At 32.3% G+C, this 24,199-nt stretch overlaps 1 protein-coding gene across 1 annotated transcript in view; it reads right to left on the reverse strand.

The window, feature by feature from the left end:
• Positions 1 to 22,254, reverse strand: part of LOC118195927 (phenazine biosynthesis-like domain-containing protein 1) — a 77,257-nt gene extending 55,003 nt beyond the window's left edge. The window contains exons 1-2 of the mRNA XM_035367266.2: positions 22,040 to 22,254; positions 1,795 to 1,894 (exon numbers count right to left, since the gene is read on the reverse strand). Of these exons, the coding sequence (XP_035223157.1) occupies positions 1,795 to 1,894; positions 22,040 to 22,156 (217 nt within the window). The 5' untranslated portion in view covers positions 22,157 to 22,254. The remainder of the gene's footprint in view (positions 1 to 1,794; positions 1,895 to 22,039) is intronic.
• Positions 22,255 to 24,199: the final 1,945 nt, after the last annotated feature.

Raw genomic sequence — 24,199 nt, forward strand, 5'->3', positions numbered from 1 at the left:
CTTGAAAAAGACCAAAGTGAAAGAACCTAAGAATAAAATCAAAATGTGGAGAATTATATTTTGAAAAGGAATAGACTGTTTCGTATTGTGGAGGATGGAGAAAAGAAGTTAATATATGTGTAAGGATTATGTTAATTTTATTAACAGTTAAATTTTAAGTTAAAGTTCCTTTCCTGTCAAATTCTTAACTTCAACTTACTACTTCCGGCCAGAACATAGTTCTGGAATCATTCTCAATAACTTAATGAGGAGGAGCGGTATTTAAACCACGAAGTTACTTCAGAACTTACGAACTGAGACAGAGAGAGAATCAGAGTTTCTGAACTACGCGCATCTGCCTTTTTGGCCGCTCTCTCTCTCAAAGCTGTTTTTACGCTCGGCCGTACTCAGGCCCTTGCTAAGCTTCGTAGTAAAATAAGTTAAGGGGCCAACTCTAATTGAACCTTGATAGTTTTGGCTATACTTATTTAGTTAATCTTAGCTTTACTTTAATTCTTAGTCTTTTAAGTTCAAGTCCAAAGTGCGGACTTTACTTGTACACTCCCAGGCGGAGTTTGTTAAATCTTATCGAAATAATAAAGGGTTAGTTAACCTTCTCTCTTGTTGTTTCTTGTCATTGAACTCTAGCGATTATTCGCTTATCAGTTCTTAGGTTCCTCACTTCCAACATTAACTTAGAATTCCAAAGTGAGGTACCTTATATATGTTGTACCTAAAAGCATGAGAAAAAGCATAGTTGTGAAGTTTCATGACCTAATGGAACATTTTGCTCTTGACAGGACTGTCTAAAAAATAAAAAAAAACTGTACTGGTTTCCTACTACGAAGAGATATGTTCGTCGACATATATCAATGTGTTTCGAATGCCTCATCAACAAAGTTCCAAGTGGAAAAAGACAGGGTCTTTTACATCCTATTCCTCCAAGCCACAGACCTTTTGTAACAATACACACTGATCATCTTGGACCTTTCATTACAAGTTCTAAAAGAAACAAGGAATTGTTAATCGTCAATGATAATACGACCAGATTTGTTCGATTGCATGGTGTTAAAAACACATATTCTAAAAACGTACTGAAATCACTGCTGAGTTTCATAGAAGAACTTAGATTACCAGATCGTATAATATCAGATCGAGGTTCTTGTTTCACTTCAAATCAATTTCAAAACTTGGGCAAGAAAAAGGGATTTCTTCATACATTAAATTCAACCTCCCACCTACAAGGAAATTGTATGGTTGAAAAATCGAACAGAACAATTTTTTCAGCGATATCAACATCAATGAAAAGTAAAGATCAAAGGGATTGGAACAAAAGAATTAAAGAAGTTATAAGTATGATTTATCTTTTAATAAATGTTTGCTTGTCTTTTAAAAACATCTTATGAAGGATTAATTTAAATACAAAAGGAAGCTGACACAAAAATGAAACAACTTGGCAATAAACCAAGGGGCAGCCTTAAATCTACTCTAGACCATCTAAAAGATACATTAAATATTTCTAACTTCCCTTTAGATGTCACTTTTTAATAACTCTGGAAAGATATGCACTGTTACATTTTGACTCGCCGATTTCTTGCTGCTACAGTTTTTATGTATATTAATTTTGCTTTGTAAAGCATACCAAGAAATACAGTTTCTCAGACTTTTCATAAATATAACATGAATAATATAATTGCATATATGCCATATAATAATATAATTCTAAATAAAGCAATATTAGATGAAAATTACATAAATGATGCATGAAAAGAAAGTAAATTGTTTTCACCTAATTAACTAAAAAAAGGAACTTACCATTTTCAAAAGTATCCTCTTCTTCAATTATTGAGACAAAGGCTGTTTCTGATAAATTCATTTCTAAGGCAATACTTTGTTTCATTTTACTTGAAATAGACTAGGACAAGAAAGGGGGACAATACTTAAACTTTCTGTTAATGTAAGCATTCACATATCCCATAATCATTCTATGAATCAAACATCATTATTTATGTCACTTAAAAAATAAATACATTGAGATATCACATATAATGAATATCAAGTTGTAAATGAATTGGCCATTAAACAAGGCAAGGTTTTACAGCTATGCAGCAAGTGCATGACAGATAGTGGTAGCAATCATTACGAGTAAACAGACATGCTTCAGAATAATGGCTGAACACATATGGCAGTGTTAACTATACAGCAAATTAAAAATTTGGGATATGAAAGCCTCATCCTCCACATATTTCCCCAACATATTACCATTTTTTTAGAACTTGTTATTATTTTTTACCTCAGAAATGCTCTGAGAACAACACATCAATTTATCGAGCAGTGGGAGATTTCACCACTTCCAGAAAAAAGTTGCATAAATGACCTATATTAGAAACCTAGTACTATTCAGCAAGATGCCACGTAGATAATACAGTTGAATCTCGGATTATGAACAATTTGGTTCATGAATTTGGCCTTGGATGCTGAATGGTATCTCCAGGTGTGAACATAAAAGTCGACAATGTATTATTTTTAAAGATATTTTAAGGTAATCTATGTCATATAATTAACACTCAGAGCCTTCTGGAAACATCAGTTTAATATTTTTCATTTTTAACTCTCAATAAACAATTAGGAAGTAACTCTCAGATAGGAAGTTACCAGGGCTGTGGAGTCGGTAGGGAAAATAACCGACTCCTGAAGTTTTAATGATTCCGACTCTGACCTCCTCATATATATGGATACACATGGGTTACAGCTCATGGGTACAGCACATGGGTACCCATGAGTACATGCACACACTCATACACATGGGTTACAGCTTATTTTTTTAATATAAAAGAAGTAATAGATGTTACAGAAAAAAAAAAATTGATGGCACAGCAAATTATTTATATTAGTTAGCATTTATTACGAAATGGAAAAACTGGCATTAGTTATTTCTAAGAAAAGTATGGCTTTGGCAAGATTTTCTTTGTTGAAGGGCCATAGATCTGATTTGATAAACTTCAGAGCTGAAAAGAGTCTTTCCACATAAACTTGAGTAGGAAGAAGAGCTACTACTGTTAGGGCTACTTTTTTTAACTTTTGATGATAGATTTTTATAAACATAAGTTCACTTAAGTTCTAAAAGAGGTGTCTTGCAAGCGCAATCATATTTCTCTATTTCTTCTAAGGCCATGTAGAAATCTTATTTGTATTTTTTCAGTATTACATCTAAAGGCTCTTGGTTCTTTATTTTCATTTGCTTTGCCTTAGCCTTTTCAATATTATCCAAAAATATTTTTCAAAATCTAATTCATCACTGGAAGAGGATGATAGAGACTCAATTGCAGTGTCTGCAGTTTGACTGTCCTGATTCGAATTCTCCAACTGTTCTGAGAATAATTTCATTCTTAATGAAAGTTCATAGATGACTTTCTTTGCCTTTTTAATTTGTTCGTCATCCAAGAAAATTCGGTGTTTCGGATCTCCATATATTGAACCCAGCAAGATCTCATTGTCTAGCAAATTATTTTCTCTTTTCTTCATTAAAGAAATATTCCTTCTGCAATAAACCCTCCATTTCAGAAAGAGCAAACATCCCATTCTTCCATTCCTGCCTCTTGTCCATTCTTCAGATTGCAGCTATTTTGTGGTTATATATGGTATAGAAAGAAGAGTTTTCAATTCTGCAAGACCATTCCACAGTCTTTCTAATAGTGAAACATTATGGTTATCTACATCTCCTAAAAAAAGTTCTTAATTCTAAAAATCTCTTTATCATCAAATATGTACTTCCTTATCGCGTTGCTTGATCAATAATTGCTTCTTTTCCTGCTCGCTTCCTAAGAATGGCATCAATTTTAGGAGTTCTTGTTGCTATTGCTGCTTACCTAAATTTACCAGTGAGATTTGTAACTAAAGGACTCAGTTTAATCACTAATGGCAAATATCACATCCATCTTCCTCCCTTATATTTATTTATTAATATGGCAATAAAATAGAAAATAACTATCTATTAATGTATACAGTCCATAAATAAAAATAACTCAGCTTGTCATATAATTTTTTATATATTAAACTTGTCTTTATAATTTTTTTCAATAATTTCATTCCGAATTCAAACTGTCCAACAAATACTAAAGTCGACCTGATTTTTCCGACTCCTTTTACCCCAAAATCTGCCCGACTCCGACTCCACAGCCCTGGAAGTTACATTGCTTATTTTGTGCTGTACACCGTAAAATGGCTGTATGTGATTAATGTAAAGTTTGTATATGATTTGGAATGAAAGGGAAAACGAGCATTAACTGACAGGTGTGTAAATCAAGGTTTACTTAGTAGTCATTATATATGTTCTCTTTGTATGAGGAAATGCGTATGGTCGAACATAAAGATCGTTCCGATGGATTCGTCGCAAGAAAGGTTCCTGCAGAAATGCCACTAATAGTCTGGCACCGCGGAGGATATTTTTTTACACTTATTTTTGTGAATTTATGTGGTGTTACCAGTATACAAATTCTAGTTCAGATAATTTTAGGAAGTTTTTGGATGCTGCCACGGAATTTTGTTTGACTGAAATTTGTAAATAAGGTAAGTGGATATTTCCTTTGTGTAGTTCATAAGATGAATTCCTTTTTTTATGTTATTTTATTGTTTGATTTAAAATGTAGTTTATTGAGATTATATATATTTTTATTAGCTGCTTCTTTGACTTTTTAAGTGAATATAAAGTGATGTGTACATGGACAAAGTCAAGGGAGTGTGTAGTGCATGATTCGTGCAGTTCTCTGATGGTTTTTTGAGTGAAAATAGGTATATGTATACATGGATACCAAGTTTGTGCAATTATTTGACTTTATGTAGCCGTGATTTTTGCGACAAAAACTGGCACTACACAAAGCCAAAATAACAAGTCAAAGAACTACACAAACTCGATGTCCACATACCACAAAAAATCACCAATTAGTACCCAGTTCGTAACAATATATATACATGGATATGTGTGACTGTGCAAGGTAAAAAAACATGAAAGCAAACTAGTAATTTTAATTTGCAATAGCCCCTTTATTCTTCATTTTAATTTGGGTTCTTCCCCTTTCCATCATTTAATGTAGCTGATTTGGAATTTTAACTCAAAATTTCCAGAACTGAAACCTTTCTCTTAATAAGCTTCCATATTGGATAATTTACACGCTTGCTTTCTTCACCTCAGCAATAGATTATCTTCTTACCACAAAACTATAAAAAATGTAAATGTTTTGAAACAGGTATGAAACAGGCAAGTGAATTGTGGCCACAAATGTTAACTGAAGTAAAAATAAATATTTAATCTGTACTGGCTACCAGTTGCTGCTAATTATGGATAGACATCTTTGGAATTGATATTTCTACTTATTATATATTACTATTATACACATATATTAAAAATATTGTGTTGCATAGATATTGAATGAATTGCTAATTGGTAAAAGTTTATAATTGGGTGCACCTTGTTTTTTGGGCGATTCTTTTTTGACGGCAAGATTGGCACCAGGAAGGCAAAATTTTAAGATGGCTGCTACAAAAAAACAAAACAAAAAGTCAAAGAATTGCATAAATTCGGTGTCCATGTACATGTCAATCTATTTTTCACTTTAAAAAACATTAGAGAATTGCAAAAACTAGGCATTGAGCTCTGCCTTATTTTTCTCCATGTACACATTGATCTAGTTTCACTTAAAAAAAAAAAAAAAAAAAACAGGAAGCTAAAACAGTTAAAAATATTATGGTAACCAGAAAAGGGGTTTCATTGCCAAAATGTGTCTCCAATCGAAGGGGCACCCACTTCTATACAAGTGCCTGCTAATTTATTGTTCAGTATAGTCAATTTTGTTTTTGTGGATGTTTACAACATTTGGCTGCAAATCACATTTTCTTAACCCCCTGACATATAAATAAAATATGTGTTTGAAGAATACCATTCAATTTGGACACTCACGTGCAAACTTAGATCGTTTAGTTTTCAAATTTACATGCTACATAACAACAATAATATACTGCACGACGTCTGCCGAAGACAGCTCTTAACGTCTCGGAGATGTCAAAGTCAAATTTCTTCTCAATAAACAAAGAAAGGTAAAAATAAAGCCTCCTAAAGAGAGTTACCTAATGTTTTTATGAATCGGAATTTTCCATCCAAACAATTACATCTTCGTCATCATCTTCTACTTAATGACACTGTCTCTTCCTTTCACCGGCACAGTAAAATTAAATTAAAGTTATGTCTATTTTATCTCTTTAATAAGTTTTTATCTTTCTTGCTTTAATGACTTCCATTGGTTTTGGTATATTAGGCACAAAGTACTGCTGCAAAGGTTAAAAAAACAATCATTTAAAGTTCAGGAATGAATTATTTAAATTTTAATTAATTCTCACGGGAAAAACTATTTTGGTTAGCAAGCAATTTTGGTTGATACATGGCCTTCAGGAACATATTAAATTTGTGCACCGAGGCTTGATTCGATTTGTCATTTCTGCTGCCCAATAGCCCTTACATGTTCTATGAGCATCATGACAACAGAAATTCATAGAAACAGAATTGTCTTATATTACTTTGTTCAATTTCAAATTGTTTAACATTATTATGTATATACGTAATAAAAAAATTAAATTGCTGATTATTAGAAAAGTATGTCACACCATCATCACTTCAAATTGTATTTAAAAAACTAAAAATTTATTTGTTACAATGTAAGAATATTTAAAGTGCCAAAGAGCTGTGAATTTCCTATGCCCAGTATAAACTGTGAAAATGCATAAGCAATAAAAAGGCCACACTCAGTCCTATAAATCAGGGAAACTTTATGAATATTGACATTAATTTTTTTAAATAAGTTTAACAAAAGCAGTCAAAGATTGCTTTCAATTTTCTGTTTCAAAAGAGCACACTAAGGTTATCTGTCTGGTGTGCTTTACTCTAATCTAGAAAGTACCCTACAAAGGTATCTGGCCTAATGGAAAGAATGCCTCCATAGAGTACTCTTTCAGGGAAACTACTTTCAAATCACATTACACATTTGGAAAAGCATGCAAATATGCATGCAGCCAGCCTGTTGGCCAGGATTTGAATGTTAGTCAAATTACCAATGTTCAGTGGATATTTGGGGGGGGATATAATTATGACCTTACATAATAATTATGTTCTTTTCAAATGAAGAGATGATTCACTTATTCTGGTACTGAAAAAAATGGTGCTGCTTTGGTTTGGATTTTCGGCGATTTATGTTGGCGCAATTGTTGGAGAGATATTTACAATTGTCAGCCATCTTAAAAAACGCTGTTTTTATGTATTTTAATCATAGTTAAGTATTCGAAACTGTTGAAAATGCCGTTTTTAAGATGGCAGGCAAATGTAATTAAATATATTTACTATGAGTATAAAATACTAAAGTAAGACTATTATTACTTTTATATAGCAAAGATATAAAATAAAAGCACCGCTATAAAAACATGTCGCCAACATTTAATTGGATTAAAATATTACTTAAATTAAATATTAAATTAAAAACATCATATCAACATTTAAAAGAATTAAAATATTACTTGAATTCAAATCCTTTAAAATAAGTTTTATAGGATATAATTACAGTCAAAAGTCATTAATCCGGACTCGTCGGGACTTCGGCGATTCCGGATTATAGATCATAAGTTTAAATCTGGTAAGATGGCATGCAGAAATTATAAAATTAAAAATACGAAACCATAATTTATGAAATAAAGAACAATTATGATCTAAAGGGTATCAAAATTTACAAAAAAAAAAAAAGCTTAATATTTATTTGTTTACTTTATTAAACATTTCTGTCAATGTAAGTTGTTTAGGTTGCTTCGTTTTTTTATGTGATAATACTTTCTCTTTAATTCTATAAACAGATATAATTTCTTGTTCAGTAACAAAGTTCCACTGTTCAAGTCCTATAATTGCTGTGTCGAGAATACCGACTAATTTGTCAATCGAAATTTTTTCGTTTTCAATAACCTCTGTGTCACTTTCTTCGCTATCAGAAGCGAATTATAATGACGAGGAATTTGATTTAAATCATATCAAAGGAGTACATCGAGATGAGATACTACATTTAGTAAGGAATTATAAGCAAAATAAAATAAAAACATCTGCCCTGAAGATAAGGATAGTGCTGACAGATCAACTTCCAATTCATTGCACGCCGTGGCGTTCCTCCCCGCCCCAGAGCAGCGTGAAATTGATAAACAGATTTCGGAATGGTTAGATAAACAAAGTATATGCCTTTATCGATTTTTTTGCAGCTATTCACTTTTTGTTTAATGGACTTCGAAACATACTTTCGCTTTGTAGATCCTTTACATATCAGTAAATATATATCGGAAATTCTATTTGACATAATCGAAAGTTTAAGCTTACTTTTATAAAATTGCTCTTACAGTCTGCAAAAAATAATAAGCCGGATCCAATTCGAAGATTAAGAAAAAACGCAATCTGCAACATTAACTGAATTAGATAATTTTAGCTTAGCTGATACTGTCTGTTATACATTAAATGCGCATTCGTAAACGTACTTTGCGCATGCGCATGCGCACACGCATATTCGCAGCCGTAAAGGTCTTACGCGCATGCGTCTAGATTATTCCGGATTATGGGTGTCCGAATTAACGACTTTTGACTGTATTTAATATTAAAACATGTGGTAATAAATATCTCGGCAATTTTTGAAAACAGTGTATTAATTTTTAAATAAAAATTGAAGTATACAATTTTAAAGTAAAAGAAAAATATGTACTTACATTTCTTTGAGTATTTAACGTGTCGTATAAATTCTTGATAAGTACCACACAAAAAATCGAAATCATAATTTAGATATCAATGAAAAAAATTTGAAAAATGTAATCTAAGAAATTGTAAGAGATGAATAATAAAATTTTAAAATGGCCCGGTAATGCACAAATATTCAGTAACCAATCAGGAAGCTGATTACAGATCGTTAATCCACAAATATTCTGCAACTAATCAGGGAGCTGATTATATTACAAATAGAATTAAAATTATTTAAATAATCATACGTAATAAAATCATTTAAAAAAATGCAAAATTAAATTATATTTTAATATTTAACAGCCATAAATAATGTTGGTACAACTCTAATATACGCCCTAATTTCACCAAATGTGGTGATATGTGTTCTGCGCTGGTTTTTGGCACGATTGCGTGTTCTATGGCAACCCTGTTGACGTTGAAAAATCTTTCGCTGGAACTCGTTGGTTCGCCTCTGTGTCTGAGAAGATGGGAGGGAAAGATAAAATGGTAGTTGTTGAATTGAAGTTTGGCAAAAGGAAATATGATTGTGGCTATCCTGTACATTGTGGTTATCCTGTTGAGGGGTAGTGGGTATTTGGAACTGTGGAAAGAGGGTCTGGAAGATTATTTTTAATGGCAGTGCATGATAGAAGTAGGGATTTGTGATTTTATTTATTTGTGAACCATAGTATAAATTTTTTGGATAGTGTGTCTGGCTGTCATGTAAATACGATGGTGATTACGTGGCGGCATGTTAAAGGTGGTATGAAATTTATATTTCTGCTATTAGAAAACGCATTAATTCATGGTAAGTGCATTTTATTTTATCCTTGTTCTTATTTTGTAGAATGTTATGTTCATTGGTTCTTTAGTATGCATTTCTGTCGTTATTGTTGTTTTTTTAAATTGTTTGAAATTTATTTTAGTTTATTTTGTTGTTTAGTGTCTAGACTGTACAATTCGTAGATGTTTTTTAAAGTTGAAACAGAACGCTGTGTACATGTTATTATTTGAAATTTATTGTTGTTATGTTATTTTATTAAAGCGAGGAGTGCATAGATCGTAGATTCCTTCCTTGCCTAAATTGTGCAATTCGTAGAATTTTTTTAAAGTTTAAACAGGATGCTGTGTACATGGTATTCTTTGAAATTTATTGTTGTTATGTTAATTTATTAAAGGGAGGTCTGCGTAGTTTGTAGATTCGTTCATTGCCTACATTGTGCAATTCGTAGATGTTTTTTTAAGTTAAAACATGTCGCTGTGTACATGGATTCTTGTCAAATATTTTTGGTTAGAAACTTTACGTTTTTGCTATCTAAATTTTTTGTTTTTGTTTCGGATTTTTAGCCAAATTGTGTGTTCAAAACATAGTTTTTGCATGTGTGAAAACCGTGATTTTGGAGACATTTTAGGCTAAAAGTTCAAAATGTAGACAAAAAATTTAGATAGTAATATGGAAGCGTGAAGTTTCTCGCCAAAAATATTTGGCGACTTGAGGGCGCATATCAGAGTAGTTCCATAATGTTTAAAACATTAGATTAAATTTATAGATATTAATACCAATTACGGCTCATCTTTAGAATATGTTAACTGGTAGTTTGGCGACATTTTGTAGGTGATAAAGGTTACTACCTGGGACTTTGGTAATAATGTGAACAGTACTCAGTTCCGATTACGCATTATTTTGTGTGAGGGAAATGAGAGATCATGGGATATGTCATGTGATATTAATGGACGAATTACGGTTCTTTAATCGGAAAAGGGGGGAAATCAGGAAAAAATCTGGAAATTTTGTATTTGGCTTTATTCTGTGTTGTGTGAAACAGTGTTCGTTAATTTTTAGATCCCATGGCCCTAACTAAAGTGAATTCAAAATGGGTATTTAGTGGGATTGAAAGGGGTAGTAATAAGTGTTTCTTTAAGGTTGTGCGAGATAGAAGTAAAGATGTTTTATTAAGTTATTTATTTTACCTGGTACCTTGCTGTGAACTATAAGTATGATTTTAAAGATCCTGAAACAGAAATAAGAAAAGTTTATCAGACACGTAATCAAGATTCTGAAGAAGAATAGGTAAGTTAGTATTTTTAATTATTTGAGGATATTATTTTTATGCATTGTTCTAAATGTAAGGTGGAAGTAAAGTAATTTGCGTAAACGTGCATGGAAATAATTTAAATATTTGACACTAAGTATTTGTAACCATTTGTAATGTTTGCAGTATGAATTAATTAGTGACGTTTGTAATATAATAGATAATGTAGAGGTAAAAGTTTTTGGATATTTTATTTATTTTATACGGGGAAATGTTCATATTTGGAAAGGGTATATACTTTTTCGCGATCAGGTAATTTCATATATGTTCTTTTTACCGGGTTTAAAGATTCAGAAAATTGTTATGGATTTTCGTGAAATTTTTCTAATTTATGAGAAAAAAGCAGTGTACATGGATATAGTGAAGAGTGTGCGCAATGCCATTTTTGTGCAATTCTGAGATGTTTTTTTAAGTAAAAATAAGTCGACGTGTACATGGTTTAGTGATATTTTAATTAAATGATAGTTATTTTGCGAATTTTATGTTTGTAGGAATTTGGTATACGTTTTAGTTGAAGTAAACGTGCATGGAAATAATTTAAATATTTGACACTAAGTATTTGTAATGCTTGCGGTATGAATTCGTTGGTGACGTGTATAATATAATAGATGATTTAGAGGTAAAAGTTTTTGGATATTTTATTTATTTTATATGTGGAAATGTTCATATTTGGAAAGGGTATATACTTTTTCACGATCAGGTAATTTCATATATGTTCTTTTTACCGGGTTTAAAGATTCAGAAAATTGTCATGTATTTTCGTGAAATTTTTCTAATTTATGAGAAAAAAGCAGTGTACATGGATATAGTGAAGAGTGTGCGCAATGCCATTTTTGTGTAATTCTGGGATGTTTTTTTAAGTAAAAATAAGTCGGCGTGTACATGGTTTATGTGTATGTGTTATTTTGAAAAATGCGTAAGGAGTATGGTATTGTGCACTTTTTCCCAATTTTGCAGGGAATATTTGTTATGATTAAGCAGTTTTGTTAGATAAAATTTCTAGCATAAGTGTAATTCGGCTAGTAGATTGTTGGAAGAAGTGTTCAGTAGATAAAAAGAAAAGAAACATGTCTTTACTTCGTGAAGACAAAATGGCGACGGGAAAAAAAAAATAGAGGGTTGCTGGTGGAGAGTTGGTCGCCAAATTTTCGCCAAAAAAACGCCAAGTTACCATAATGTAAAGATCAACCCCAATTACTTTTAAAGTAACGTGACATTATTCTTTACATCATCCACAACATAAAATTACATAAAATATCATACACAATAAAATTTTTATTTCAAATAAAAATGCAAAATTAAATTGATTTTTAATATTTAGAAGCCATAAATAATATTTAACGGTAGAGTAGACTTTAAGGGGTACTACTTTGGTAGACGGTTGCACGGATTTTGGTGAATTTTTTTTTCGGTGAGCGATACGACTTATGGTAAACTCATTGCTGGACAAGTTATTTATGGTAACCGATACTTTGTTGTCATTTTATTTTAAAAATAATGCCTTTTACTATGCATAAATTTTGTGTTTTAAATATTATTTATGACTTCTAAATAATAAAAATGAATTTAATTTTGCATTTTTTTTAAATAAAAATTTTATTGTTTATGAAAATTTTATTGTTTTATTGTTATGTTGTGAATGATGTAAAGAATTACATCACATTATTTAAAAGTAATTGCTTTAATGTCTATAAATTTAATCTAATGTTTTAAACATTATTTATGGCTGTTAAATATTAAAATACAATTTAATCTTGCATTTTTTAAATATGATTTTATTATGAATGATTATTTAAATAATTTTAATTCTATGTGTGATGTAATCAGCTCCCTAAATGGTTACTGAATATTTGTGCATTACCGCGGCATTTTAAAATTTTATTATTCCTGTCTTCAAATTCCTCAGATTTCAAATGGAACAGATATGTCTGTTTCGAAGATGAGTGCTGTTATTGGTAACTACCCAAGAATTATTGGTATAGGAATAAAAAAATTGCCCTTTGAGACCTTATTTTGGCCAACCTGGCTTTCCTAATCAAAGATTTATTTATTGCTACAAAGGTCAGAGAAAATTTATTTTCAATTTTTGGAGGAAACCTCGCTAATTGCTTCTTCAATGAAGTGCGAGAGATGTGGATAACAGATGAAGATCGTTTTTTTCCCCCTAGTACTTATTAATATACGACAGGTAAAATAATTTTAAAAAATATAAGTACATATTTTTTTTTACTTTATAATTGTACACTTCAATTTTTATTAAAAAATTAACACACTGTTTTAAAAAATTCCTGAGATATTTATTGCCACATATGTTTTAATGTTAAATAATTATATCCTATAAAACTTATTTTAAAGGATTTGAATTTAAGTAATTGAAAAATTTTAATTCTTTTAAACATTGGTATGATGCTTTTAATTTAATTTTCAATTTAAGCATTATTTTATTCCAATTAAATGTTGGCACAATGTTTTTATAGCGGTGTTTTTATTCTATTATATGATAGTAATAATTTAACCTTACTTTAGCATTTTATACTCTTAGTAAATGTATTTATTTACATTTGCCAGCCATCTTAAAAAACAATGTTTTCAACAAAAAATTAATCCATTTTTTTAAGGATATTTATTTTTTTAAAGTTTTGAATACTTTACTATGCGTGAAATACATAAAACCAGAATTTTTTTTCAAGATGGCTGATGACTGTAAAAAACCGCGCCAACAATTGTGCCAATGTAAATCGCCAAAAATCCGTGCAACCATCTACCAGAGTAGCACCCTTTAAGGTACCCCTTGTATTATGGCAAAGTTGCTGTTTGATTTATCGCCAAGTTGTTTCATTTATGGTAGCCTGAGTAGTTGAACGTTATGGAAAACCTATTGTGACGTAATCAGGTGCATGATTCTGGGAAATTTTGTATCATGGGATGTTTTGTAAGCGTTTTTATGGTTTAATAATTTTGTGCATCTCCAAGTCAGATAATGGTGGTTCAGTGGGTTTACTAATTTTAACACTTTTACATTTTAAACAATATTTTAATTACTATATACAGAGCGTATTCTTAGGCCGCCGCCTTCAACATGAACAAACTTTATTCTCTTACAACTAAGCGAGCAACAGCGCCCTCTAGCCTTTTTCTTAAAATTACACAACACTCCCCACCTGAACTCGGTGGAGAGTTCATCTTTCAATAATACATTCTAGAATATTCAATTAATATTTCGACAATAAATCCTGGAGAAATGGTTAAATATAACACATGCATACATAATTATAAGCACATAAAATTTTACAAAACATTAAATGATACCTATCAGCAAGGTCAGGAGAATCAAAGCTAAAAATACAAAATACAAACATTAGTTAAGTTCCATATTATATAACAATTGTATAGGCCTTTTTAAGGTACCAGTAGGTGTTTTAATCATGCAAGATCTTATTTTACCATCTCTGCCTGGCATTAATTCCAAAATTTTACCTATTGTCCAAAGATTTCTGGGATGTTTGTCGTCATGAATCAAGACAATATCGTTGATTTTAAACTGAGATGCGTTAGAGTGTGGAGGACAAATATTGGCAGATCTCAGATTAAAAAGATACTCTGATCTCCAACGCTTCCAAAAATGATTTAAAATATCTTGATGGTATTTATATCGTTTAATAATTGAATTTCTTGACCCAATCAAATTATTTGATGTTATTTTATTAGCAGGCAGAGATAGCAATCGTCTACCAACCAGAAAATGAGAGGGTGTTAGTGGAGAAGGTTCATTGGGATCTGTAAACACGTAGGTAATTGGTCTACAATTAATCATTGCCTGGATTTCAAGCTCTTTCACAGTAAGGGATGCTCGACCAATAATTTTGCATAAGCTGGATTTTATGGTTCGTACCATACGCTCCCAAAACCCTCCCCACCATGGACCCCTCTCAGTAATAAATTTCCAATTTATGCCTCTAGCAGAAAATAATTCTTTCACAGATGAGTCACTCAAAGTTTTAAAAATATGTTTTAGTTCTTTATCAGCTCTTTTAAAAGTCTTGGCATTATCGGAGTACACGGTGGTACACAGTCCTCGGCGAGCTAAAAATCTTCGGAAAGCTAGCAAAAAACTTTCAGTGCTGAGATCAGTTACTATCTCTATATGTAAGGCACGAGTGACCGCACATGTTAACAACAGCATGTAAACTTTACCTTGCCTGTCTTTCCTAAAAAATGGACCGGCGAAGTCCAATCCGGTCACAGCAAATGAAGGCGACTCTTGAATTCTGTCTGGAGGAAGTGAAGCGATATCCTGTACCCCAGGACGAGCACTATATCGTTTGCATATCACACATTTTCTGATGATAGTCTTAACACGCTGTCTTCCCTTAATGATCCAATATTTGTCTCTGATCTGAGTTAGTGTCGAATTAACTCCAGCATGGAATACCCTTTCATGCGAGTCCGTGATGATCAACTCGGTAAACTTGCATTTTGAGGGTAATAGAATAGGATGTTTTAAATTCTCGTGACAGTCTGCAAATTGAATGCGACCTTTCAACCGAAGAATTCCCTCCTCATCAAGCCTTAGATTAAGGGAGTAGATGGAAGAATCGAGAATTGATTTTTTATTTGATAACTTAATTATTTCCGCTTGATACGATTCTCGTTGCGTAATTTTTACCCAATAATGTTCAGCTGCATTAATCTCAAAAGCACTTAAAGGTCCATTCTCTGTAGACCTTTTCCGAAGCCTCCCAATAAATCTAAATACATAGGCAGTAATTCGAAGTAATTTTCCTAAAGAACTGAATTTTTCTATATGCAAAATTGGGGATTCATTGTTAATTACAGGTACAGTCAAAATAATACCTTTTCTTAACTCCAACGATTCTGAATTTGGTTGTAATTTCTTTTGTTTCGGAAAACTTTCAGTAGGAAAACGTAACCAGTGTGGCCCATGCCACCACAGATCATTCTTAACTAGTGACTGAGCACTAATTCCTCGAGTTAGTAAATCGGAAGGATTTTGTTTCCCTTCGCAATGGTTCCACAATTTTTTGTTGCATATACTCTGTATTTCTGTAACACGATTGGCGATAAATGATTTCCAATTATTTGGCGAACCTTTAATCCAAGTAATGGCGATTTCGGAATCACTCCAAAAATAAACATCCTCAATTAAATCACCAAACAATTTTTTCAAATATTTATACATTCGAGCAGCCATGAGTGCTCCCATTAACTCTAAACGAGGAAGCGTGATTGCTCTTAAAGGTGCAACTCTGCATTTCAACATGATAAAGGAAGTTTTAATTTTAGAATCACTCGTACAATATCTGAAATATGAGATGGCCCCATATGCTTTAGGACTAGCGTCCGAAAATAGGTGAAGGCTTATATTCATTGGATCGTCATCAAAGAAATTTCTCTGTATCGATATTTCAGTTAAATCATTAAGTTCCTCCCGCCAAATGTTGAATTTGTCCTTAATCTCTGCAGGAAGGACCTCATCCCAGTCAGAACCGGAACACCAGATTTCTTGCATAATAATTTTTGCCCGAATAACAAAGGGTGCAATAAATCCAAATGGATCGTATATTTGGGCGATGCTTTGAAAAAGTTTCCTTTTTGTAGCAAAATCGTTTCCATAAGAAAAGTCAATTAAATTTTTTAAATTTAACTTTATATCGTCTTCAATAGAATTCCAAATCATGCCTAAGAAATTCGATTCACTAGTTAATTTGTTGTCTGATTCCTTAATCCCATCTGAGACCCATAAATCGTTTAATGCTTTAGAATTAGTTCTTAATTTTCTGAAATTCATCCCAGCATCCTTAAATATATTAACCGCATCTACAGATAACCGATATGCATCTTCAACCGTTCCTGCTCCAAAATATAAGTCGTCGACATAGACAGAAGAATTTAACATTTGGAAACTGTCCTGCATTTTATCTTTATATTTTCGAATGTGATATTTTATAGTGGCGGCCAAAATGAAAGGAGATATAGTCAAGCCGAAAGCTACGCGACACATTTGCATAATCTTAAAGGAGTCATTATTTTCATTAAACCAAAGAAATTTTAGAAATTTTCTATCACCTTCAGCAATTCCTATCATCGAAAAGGCTTTTTCAACGTCTCCACAAAACGCTATCTTAAACTTACGAAAATTTAACATAATGTCTAGTATATTTGGATTTAGATTAGGTCCCGATTCAAGGCAGTCATTTAACGAATTCGTGTCCTCTGTCCTTGAGCTAGCATCGTACACAATTCTTACCTTAGTAGTTTCACTAGGTCGTATCACTGCTCGGTGGGGCATAAAATATCCCAAATTTGTATCATTATTTGGACATTCCTCCACAATTCCTTCTAATATCTGGTTCTCAATTATATTTTTATATTCCTGAAAAATCTCCGGAGTTTTACTTAGTTTATTGCGAAGGTTTGCGAATCGTTTCTTAGCTACCTCAAAATTATTTCCTAAATTATTCGGACTGTATTTCCAGATTAAATTTGCCTCATATCTTCCGTTTTTAAACTGCAAATTTCTTTCAAACTGGTCTACTATTTCGCAGTCAATATCGGAATAATCATCAGAATCATTATTTCCCATATGTTCTAATTCCCAAAAACCTTTTAAATCTTTCAACACAACAGTGTTTGTCATTACCGCTAAATTTTCAGAACAATTTTTGTTTGTTTTATTTTTCTCGATTCCTGCGGCAACCCAACCAAACACAGAACTGACTGCGTACAACCCTTCAGATATTTTAATTCTTTCAGAATAAACTACATTCCAGAATTCATCCCCTCCAATTAATATCTCAACATCTATGTTATTTTTTCTTGAGCAATCGGCGATCTGCAACCCCATATGCTCCATGAAGTCTGCAATTTGTTTACTAGGTACACTGATGGACGCTGAGGAAATAACACCCGAGATCAAACATTCAATTTTTATTTTATTATTTTGTTTCCAATTCTGAATTTCGATTTCAACGACCGGATAGGAATGATTCATTGCCTTCGTCGCACCAAATGAATAAACAGAAAGTCTTTCATAACGGATTGGAGTAAGTTTTAAATGGTCGGCCAATTTTTTCGTTATAAAGGATCTGTGACTGCCTTGATCAAGAATTAATCTAGTTAATTTTGATTTATACTTAGAACAAGCATAAACTGTACAGGTTTGTAATAATATTTCCCTGGCATTACAGTCATTATTATTATCACCTTGAGGAACAGAAGCAATCAATTTTAAGTTTTGAACTTTATTTCTTTCCTCAGAATTTCAGAGATTCAGTTTCATTTTTGGAATAACCTTGTTCCAACTTTTTGTTTACAAGGGATTTATTAGTACAAATCGATTCATTGTGATACATACCGCCACATTTATTACATTTAGTTTTATTTCTGCACCTTTCTGATCTATGGAATTTTTTAAAACAAGAAAAGCAGCGGTTTTCGGATCTTAGTTTCTTTAATTTATCAGAAACATTCACTTCGCATTTAAATGACTTGTGCAAATTATCACAAAAGATGCATTTTCGGTTAACTGCAGTATGAAATGCAGCCGTGGGTGTATTTTTTACATATTTTCTAGTTTCATATTTTGATTGATCGACTCGCGGAGGCACAGGATTTTTCCTTTCGCTTAATACTAGATTTGAAACTTCCCTGCATTCTATTTCCGTTTTAATAAATTGTGTTAATTCCGAAACTTCAACTTTATCTTTTGATCCTCTTTGCCGATTAAATTCCAAAACTAAATCGTCCGGAATTAATTTTAATAATATTGGAATTAATAAATGTCCATATGAACCAGAAGTTACTTCTAAAGTTTCCAAATTACGAATCGAAACTTCTAATTCGTCATATAATTTACGTAAAGCCTTTACGTTAGCAGAATTTTTAACAGCTTCTAAATTGAGAATTTTATTCATGAATGAATTAATGATCAGGTCTTTTCGACCATATCTGTCCTTTAGTAATGCTACACAACTATCATAATTACTTTCTGTTAACTCAAAGCCTGACACAACATTCGAAGCTTGTCCCGTTAAGAACGTTTTTATGTATCGAATTTTCGAAACTATTCCAAAATTCATTCCATTGTTTGGGGTCTCCCCAAAATTTATCGATCATTAATTTTGGTAATTTCAGCGTATTACTCCCACTAGAACTGGAACTTACATGCAAAATTAAATTACCACTAGACTGGTTTAAATCAGAACTTTGGGGATTCCTCGCTGGAGGTACTGCGGTAATCGCACCTAGAAACTGCTTAATTTGACTACAAGCAATTATACATTTGTCATTGTATTCTTCGCTTATACTACAATCTTCTTCAATTAAGTTAACATCAATTAACTCTTGTATTTCATCATCAAGCGTTCTCAAATTATTTTTCTTTTCGGTTAATAATTCAAACAATTCCCGTAATTCTTTAATCGAATTTTCCTCCCCTTCAATTTTTAATTTATCTTCAATCACTTTAATTAACCTAGTAACAGACGATCTCAATGTGGAACGTTTACGTTTCAATCTATCTAACTTCTCTTCCATTTTATTTAATTTAAATACACCCACGACAGCAATAATAAACACTTACTAATGTACTACAAATAATCACTAAATAATTAATTTAAGATTTCCCTACCTTTATTTGGAATTCCATTGTCACTTGAATATGAAATATCCATTGAAATCGAAACACTTGGATCGAACACCTAAAATCTTCACAAAGCCTTAATTCCTTACGCCGATGCACCATCTAATAATTTTGTGCATCTCCAAGTCAGATAATGGTGGTTCAGTGGGTTTACTAATTTTAACACTTTTACATTTTAAACAATATTTTAATTACTATATACAGAGCGTATTCTTAGGCCGCCGCCTTCAACATGAACAAACTTTATTCTCTTACAACTAAGCGAGCAACAGCGCCCTCTAGCCTTTTTCTTAAAATTACACAACATATGGTGTGTGTTGGTTTGATTCTTTAGATGGTAGAATGGCCGAATGTAGTGAGATTAATTTGAAGTTTCTGTACGATTTAGAGCGAAAGGGGAAAAGAGCTTTAATTGACTGGTGTGTAAATGAAGATTTACTTAGTAGCCATTATAAGTGTCCTGTATGTAGGAAGGATATGTGTTTAGTCGAACGTAAAAACCGTTTAGATGGATTTGAATGGGTTTATAGGAAGAAAGGTTCAGATGGTCACTATGTGAAGTGTTCGATCAGAAAGAGTACCTGGTTTGAAAAAAGTCATTTGAGTATGATTGATATTTTGATTTTTACGTGGCTTTCGGGGTACGAAGTGAACTCGAAAATCATGGTAAGTGAATATTTGCTTTTGGTAGTGCTTAAATGTATAACATGTTTTTCCTTTCTTTATGTTATTTTATTGTTTTGTTTAAAATGTATTTTATTGAGATTATGCATTTTTTGCTTGCCTATATTGAAGAATTTGGTGTTCCTTTGACTTTTTAAGTGAAAATACATCAATGTGTACATGGACAAAGTAAAGGGAGTGCGCAATGCAAGTTTGTGCAATTCGAGGATTTTTTTTCAAGTGAAAATAGGTCGACGTGTAAATGGATAAAGTCAAAGGAGTGCGCAATGCCATTTTTGTGCAATACGGGGATTTTTTTCTAAGTGAAAATAGGTCGACGTGTACATGGATAAAGTCAAAGGAGTGCGCAATGCCATTTTTGTGCAATTCGGGGATTCTTTTTAAGTAAAAATAAGTCAATGTGTACATGAATACAGAGTTTGTGCCATTGTTTGTCTTGTTATTTAGGCTTTGTGTAGCAGAGATTTTTGCGCCAAAAATCGCCGCTTCGCAAGCCAAAATAACGAGTCAAAGAATTGCACAAAATTGGTATCCATGTACCGCCAAAAATCATCAAGTTTCGCCAAGGGGTACTCTAAAATATACTTTTACCTAAATAACTTGTCTAGTAATGGGTTTACCATAAATCGTATCGCTAGCAAAAAAAAAAAAAAAAAAAAAAAAACGCCAAAATCCGTGCAAGTGTCTACCAAAGTAGCACCAAAAAAATCGACAACATAATATTCATAATTTAGTGTCCTTAGGTTGTAGAGTAGTTTAATGTTGCAGCATTCTGCAAGTTTTTTATTTTTGGATTCGAAAACATTTGGTTATAGATTTAAGGGTGCCCCATGGATTATTGCTAAGTAGTTGTTTCATTTATGATAACCCGAGTAGTTGAGTTCTATAGAAACCCTAATATGACATCTGATCGATTTGGAATGAAAAGGAAAAAAACATTAATTGACTGGCGCATAAATGAAGGTTTACTTAGTAGTCACTATAAGTATCCTGTTTGTAGGAAAGAAATGCATATGGTCGAATGTCGGTCGATACGGAGGATATTTTTGACTCTCATTTTTGTGAATTTATGTGGCGATGCCAGTATACACATTCTAATTCGAATAATTTTAGGAAGTTTTAGATGCTGTTAAGAGATTTTGTTTGATTGAAGGCAAGGAAATTTGTAAATAAGGTAAGTGGATATTTCCTTTGTGTAGTGCTAAGATGAATTTCCTTTCTTATGTTATTTCATTATTAATTTAATATGTAGTTTATTGAGATTATACAGTGGCTCCCGAAAGTTTTCGTACACGTATGATTTTCATTGAAATAGGGCTCTATCCATTAATTAAAAGTAAACTTTCTGAATGAGATTTTAATAAGATGTATAATCTATTCATAAAAAAATTACATTAAATATTTTTATAATGTGGCGAAACTTTATTTTTAAGAAATTAATTAAAAAAAGTTATTACATTTTATCTACAAAAGTACACAAATAGGTGTACATGAATAGCGAGCTTTTGCAATTCTTTGACCGCAAAAATAGCCGCTACACAAGGCCAAAATAACAAGTCAAAGAATTGCACAAACTCGGTATCCATGTAATGTTAAAAATTGTCTATTATCGCCAAAGGGCACCCGTAGATGTATTTTTACTAAATATTTTAGTGTTAGCATCCAAACATTTTCTTGAAACTCAATAAAAAAAAACTTGCAACAGCTATAAGAAAACATTAAAAAAATGATTGAAAGTTAAAATTTATCAAAAACATGTTATGATACATAAAATAATTTCTTATTAGTTGTCAGCTAAGACCAATAAAGGTAAATAATAGAAGACCGCCTTACTTGATGATACGGAAGTAAACAAACAGCAGCACTATTTCCCTTAAATGATTGTTTTGTAAAAGCATCTACGATATATAGTGCTAATATAGTTTCATTTGGTTTACGATTATAAGCCATTCTTGAAAAATCAACTAACTTCCAAATATAGAACTTCTATTAAACAGAATTTAAATAAACCACGCTCAATTAGAAACAGGAAAACAAGAACAACGAGATAGAGAGTGTTTAGTTGTTGAGTAACTACTCTTAATTATTTTGGCCATAGTTCGTCAACATTAAAAAAAATTAAGTGAGAAAACTGGCAGAAAGAACAAAAATCAACAAAATCAAATCATTAATTTAAAATTTATAAAGAACTTTTATACTGATGCTCTTTAAAGATATACGCTAACACTTAAAATTTCAGGATGTTGAGCTCAATTTTTTATTAGTAACGTACTACAATAGCTTGGCAGCAACCTTTATTAATAGGATTATCACTTAGAATGACAAAAGAAATTTTCCTGAACACCAAGTTTCTTCTAGAAATAGTTTGACCAGGAACTTTCGTACCGAAACTGTTGCACTCGACGATGCGTTGAAGATACGCATTCGGGGACATTTTACAAAACATAGTAAATTATTTCGACGGCAGCTCTGGCTCGCGCAGAAGAGGATGAAGAAAATATACATGTAAAATTAAAAAGTTAAAAAGAAAATATAAGAAAAATCTGAAAGCTTTCAGATTTTATATTATGCCCAAAGGGGCGTTTTTCTAATGTTTTGTGTGTTACGTTGTTTATTAAATATCATGTTCTTAGCAATAAACCATAAAAATTAATCCAACAGCAATATAACAAAATTCTTTAGAATTTCGGATACACGGTCTCGCGCGCTAGAGTTAATTTTTTTTTTCCACCGTACATTGCTGCCACTACTCGCTTTGAAATCGCTGAGTTTCTTAGTCAAAAACTCATAAATGATTAACAAAATATTAAGTAGATTATAAAACAAATTCCAAATCTGGCCTTCCAGATGCCCATATTCAGGTGGAGACGTACGTTTTTCGAAATTTGAAGGATCTAGGTACCGTTGTTTTATCACAATGCGAGAAAAATTCATATATTTGTGCACATTCTTCATTATAATTTCTTTAAATATAATACAGGGCAATAATATTTGGTGGCAACAAATTGAAAAGTGTTACGGACATTTAAAGCATGGAGGTTAGACTAGATTAGAATCTATTGATAAAATAAAAATTTGATATATAAATATTTGATAAAATGTTCTGTGGATGCTGTTCTTCGGATGGAGATACGAGATGTTATACGAGCTCAGTCTCATTTTAGTTTTCTTATCGTAAATGCAAATTAAATTGTATTTATGACTAAATAAATGGATTGCGACTCGAAATTCCTATGTGAATGTTATTCGAATCGTTATTCTATAATTACCTTCCAAGCGTGTACCATGATTTTGTAATCACCCTATATTCCGTATCACTCCCCGGGGATCGATGAGGAAGCTACTGATTAGGATCTATACCTACGCAGTCTCGGTCACGGGGGGGGGGGTAAAATCTTCACTAGCCTGGTGGTTCCCGACGACCTGTGAAGAAGCGTTCATCCTAACATTTCGCGAACCTGATGGTCCCCGTTACTAGGGTATCAGTAGCCGAATAGCGTCTGGGCCATTGAGCGTCCAGTCCCGCTGTCCTCGGTATTCTGTGTAGAGCCTCGAGGGACAGACTGCCCGCGTAGTACTGATAGGCAGCATCATTAACGACAAGTGAAACCTCCAGGCAAATCAGCCCACCGCATCGTGGTTTCTGTTCACTGAGACGCTGGGTCTGTTAATTAGAGGGAAAAAAATTTTAAGCCTGACGTACTCGGAGATGTGGGCTTTAGGTCTCAGTTGAAAAGTCTTCAAGTCTCAGTCAATCCATCCCTAACGTGGCTTTTTGGCTGGTATGCCCGCTCTGTGCGTAATATCGGAGCTTCCAGCTGCGTAGTCATTAAGTTGACAAGTGGAATCTCTAAGTTGACAAGGCGCATAGTGGAATTAAGGTAAACGAGGCGCTTATAAAGTACAATTATAATATTCCGTATATTCACCCCTTTTCCTCATGTGAAAAAATATTAAGGTAATGCTTCCAATTATAAAATTGTTTTATTTGAC

Source organism: Stegodyphus dumicola, chromosome 3, assembly GCF_044657685.1.
Source record: "Stegodyphus dumicola isolate Sdum_Otavi_A_Nest chromosome 3, ASM4465768v1".
NCBI classification, from domain to species: domain Eukaryota; kingdom Metazoa; phylum Arthropoda; class Arachnida; order Araneae; family Eresidae; genus Stegodyphus; species Stegodyphus dumicola.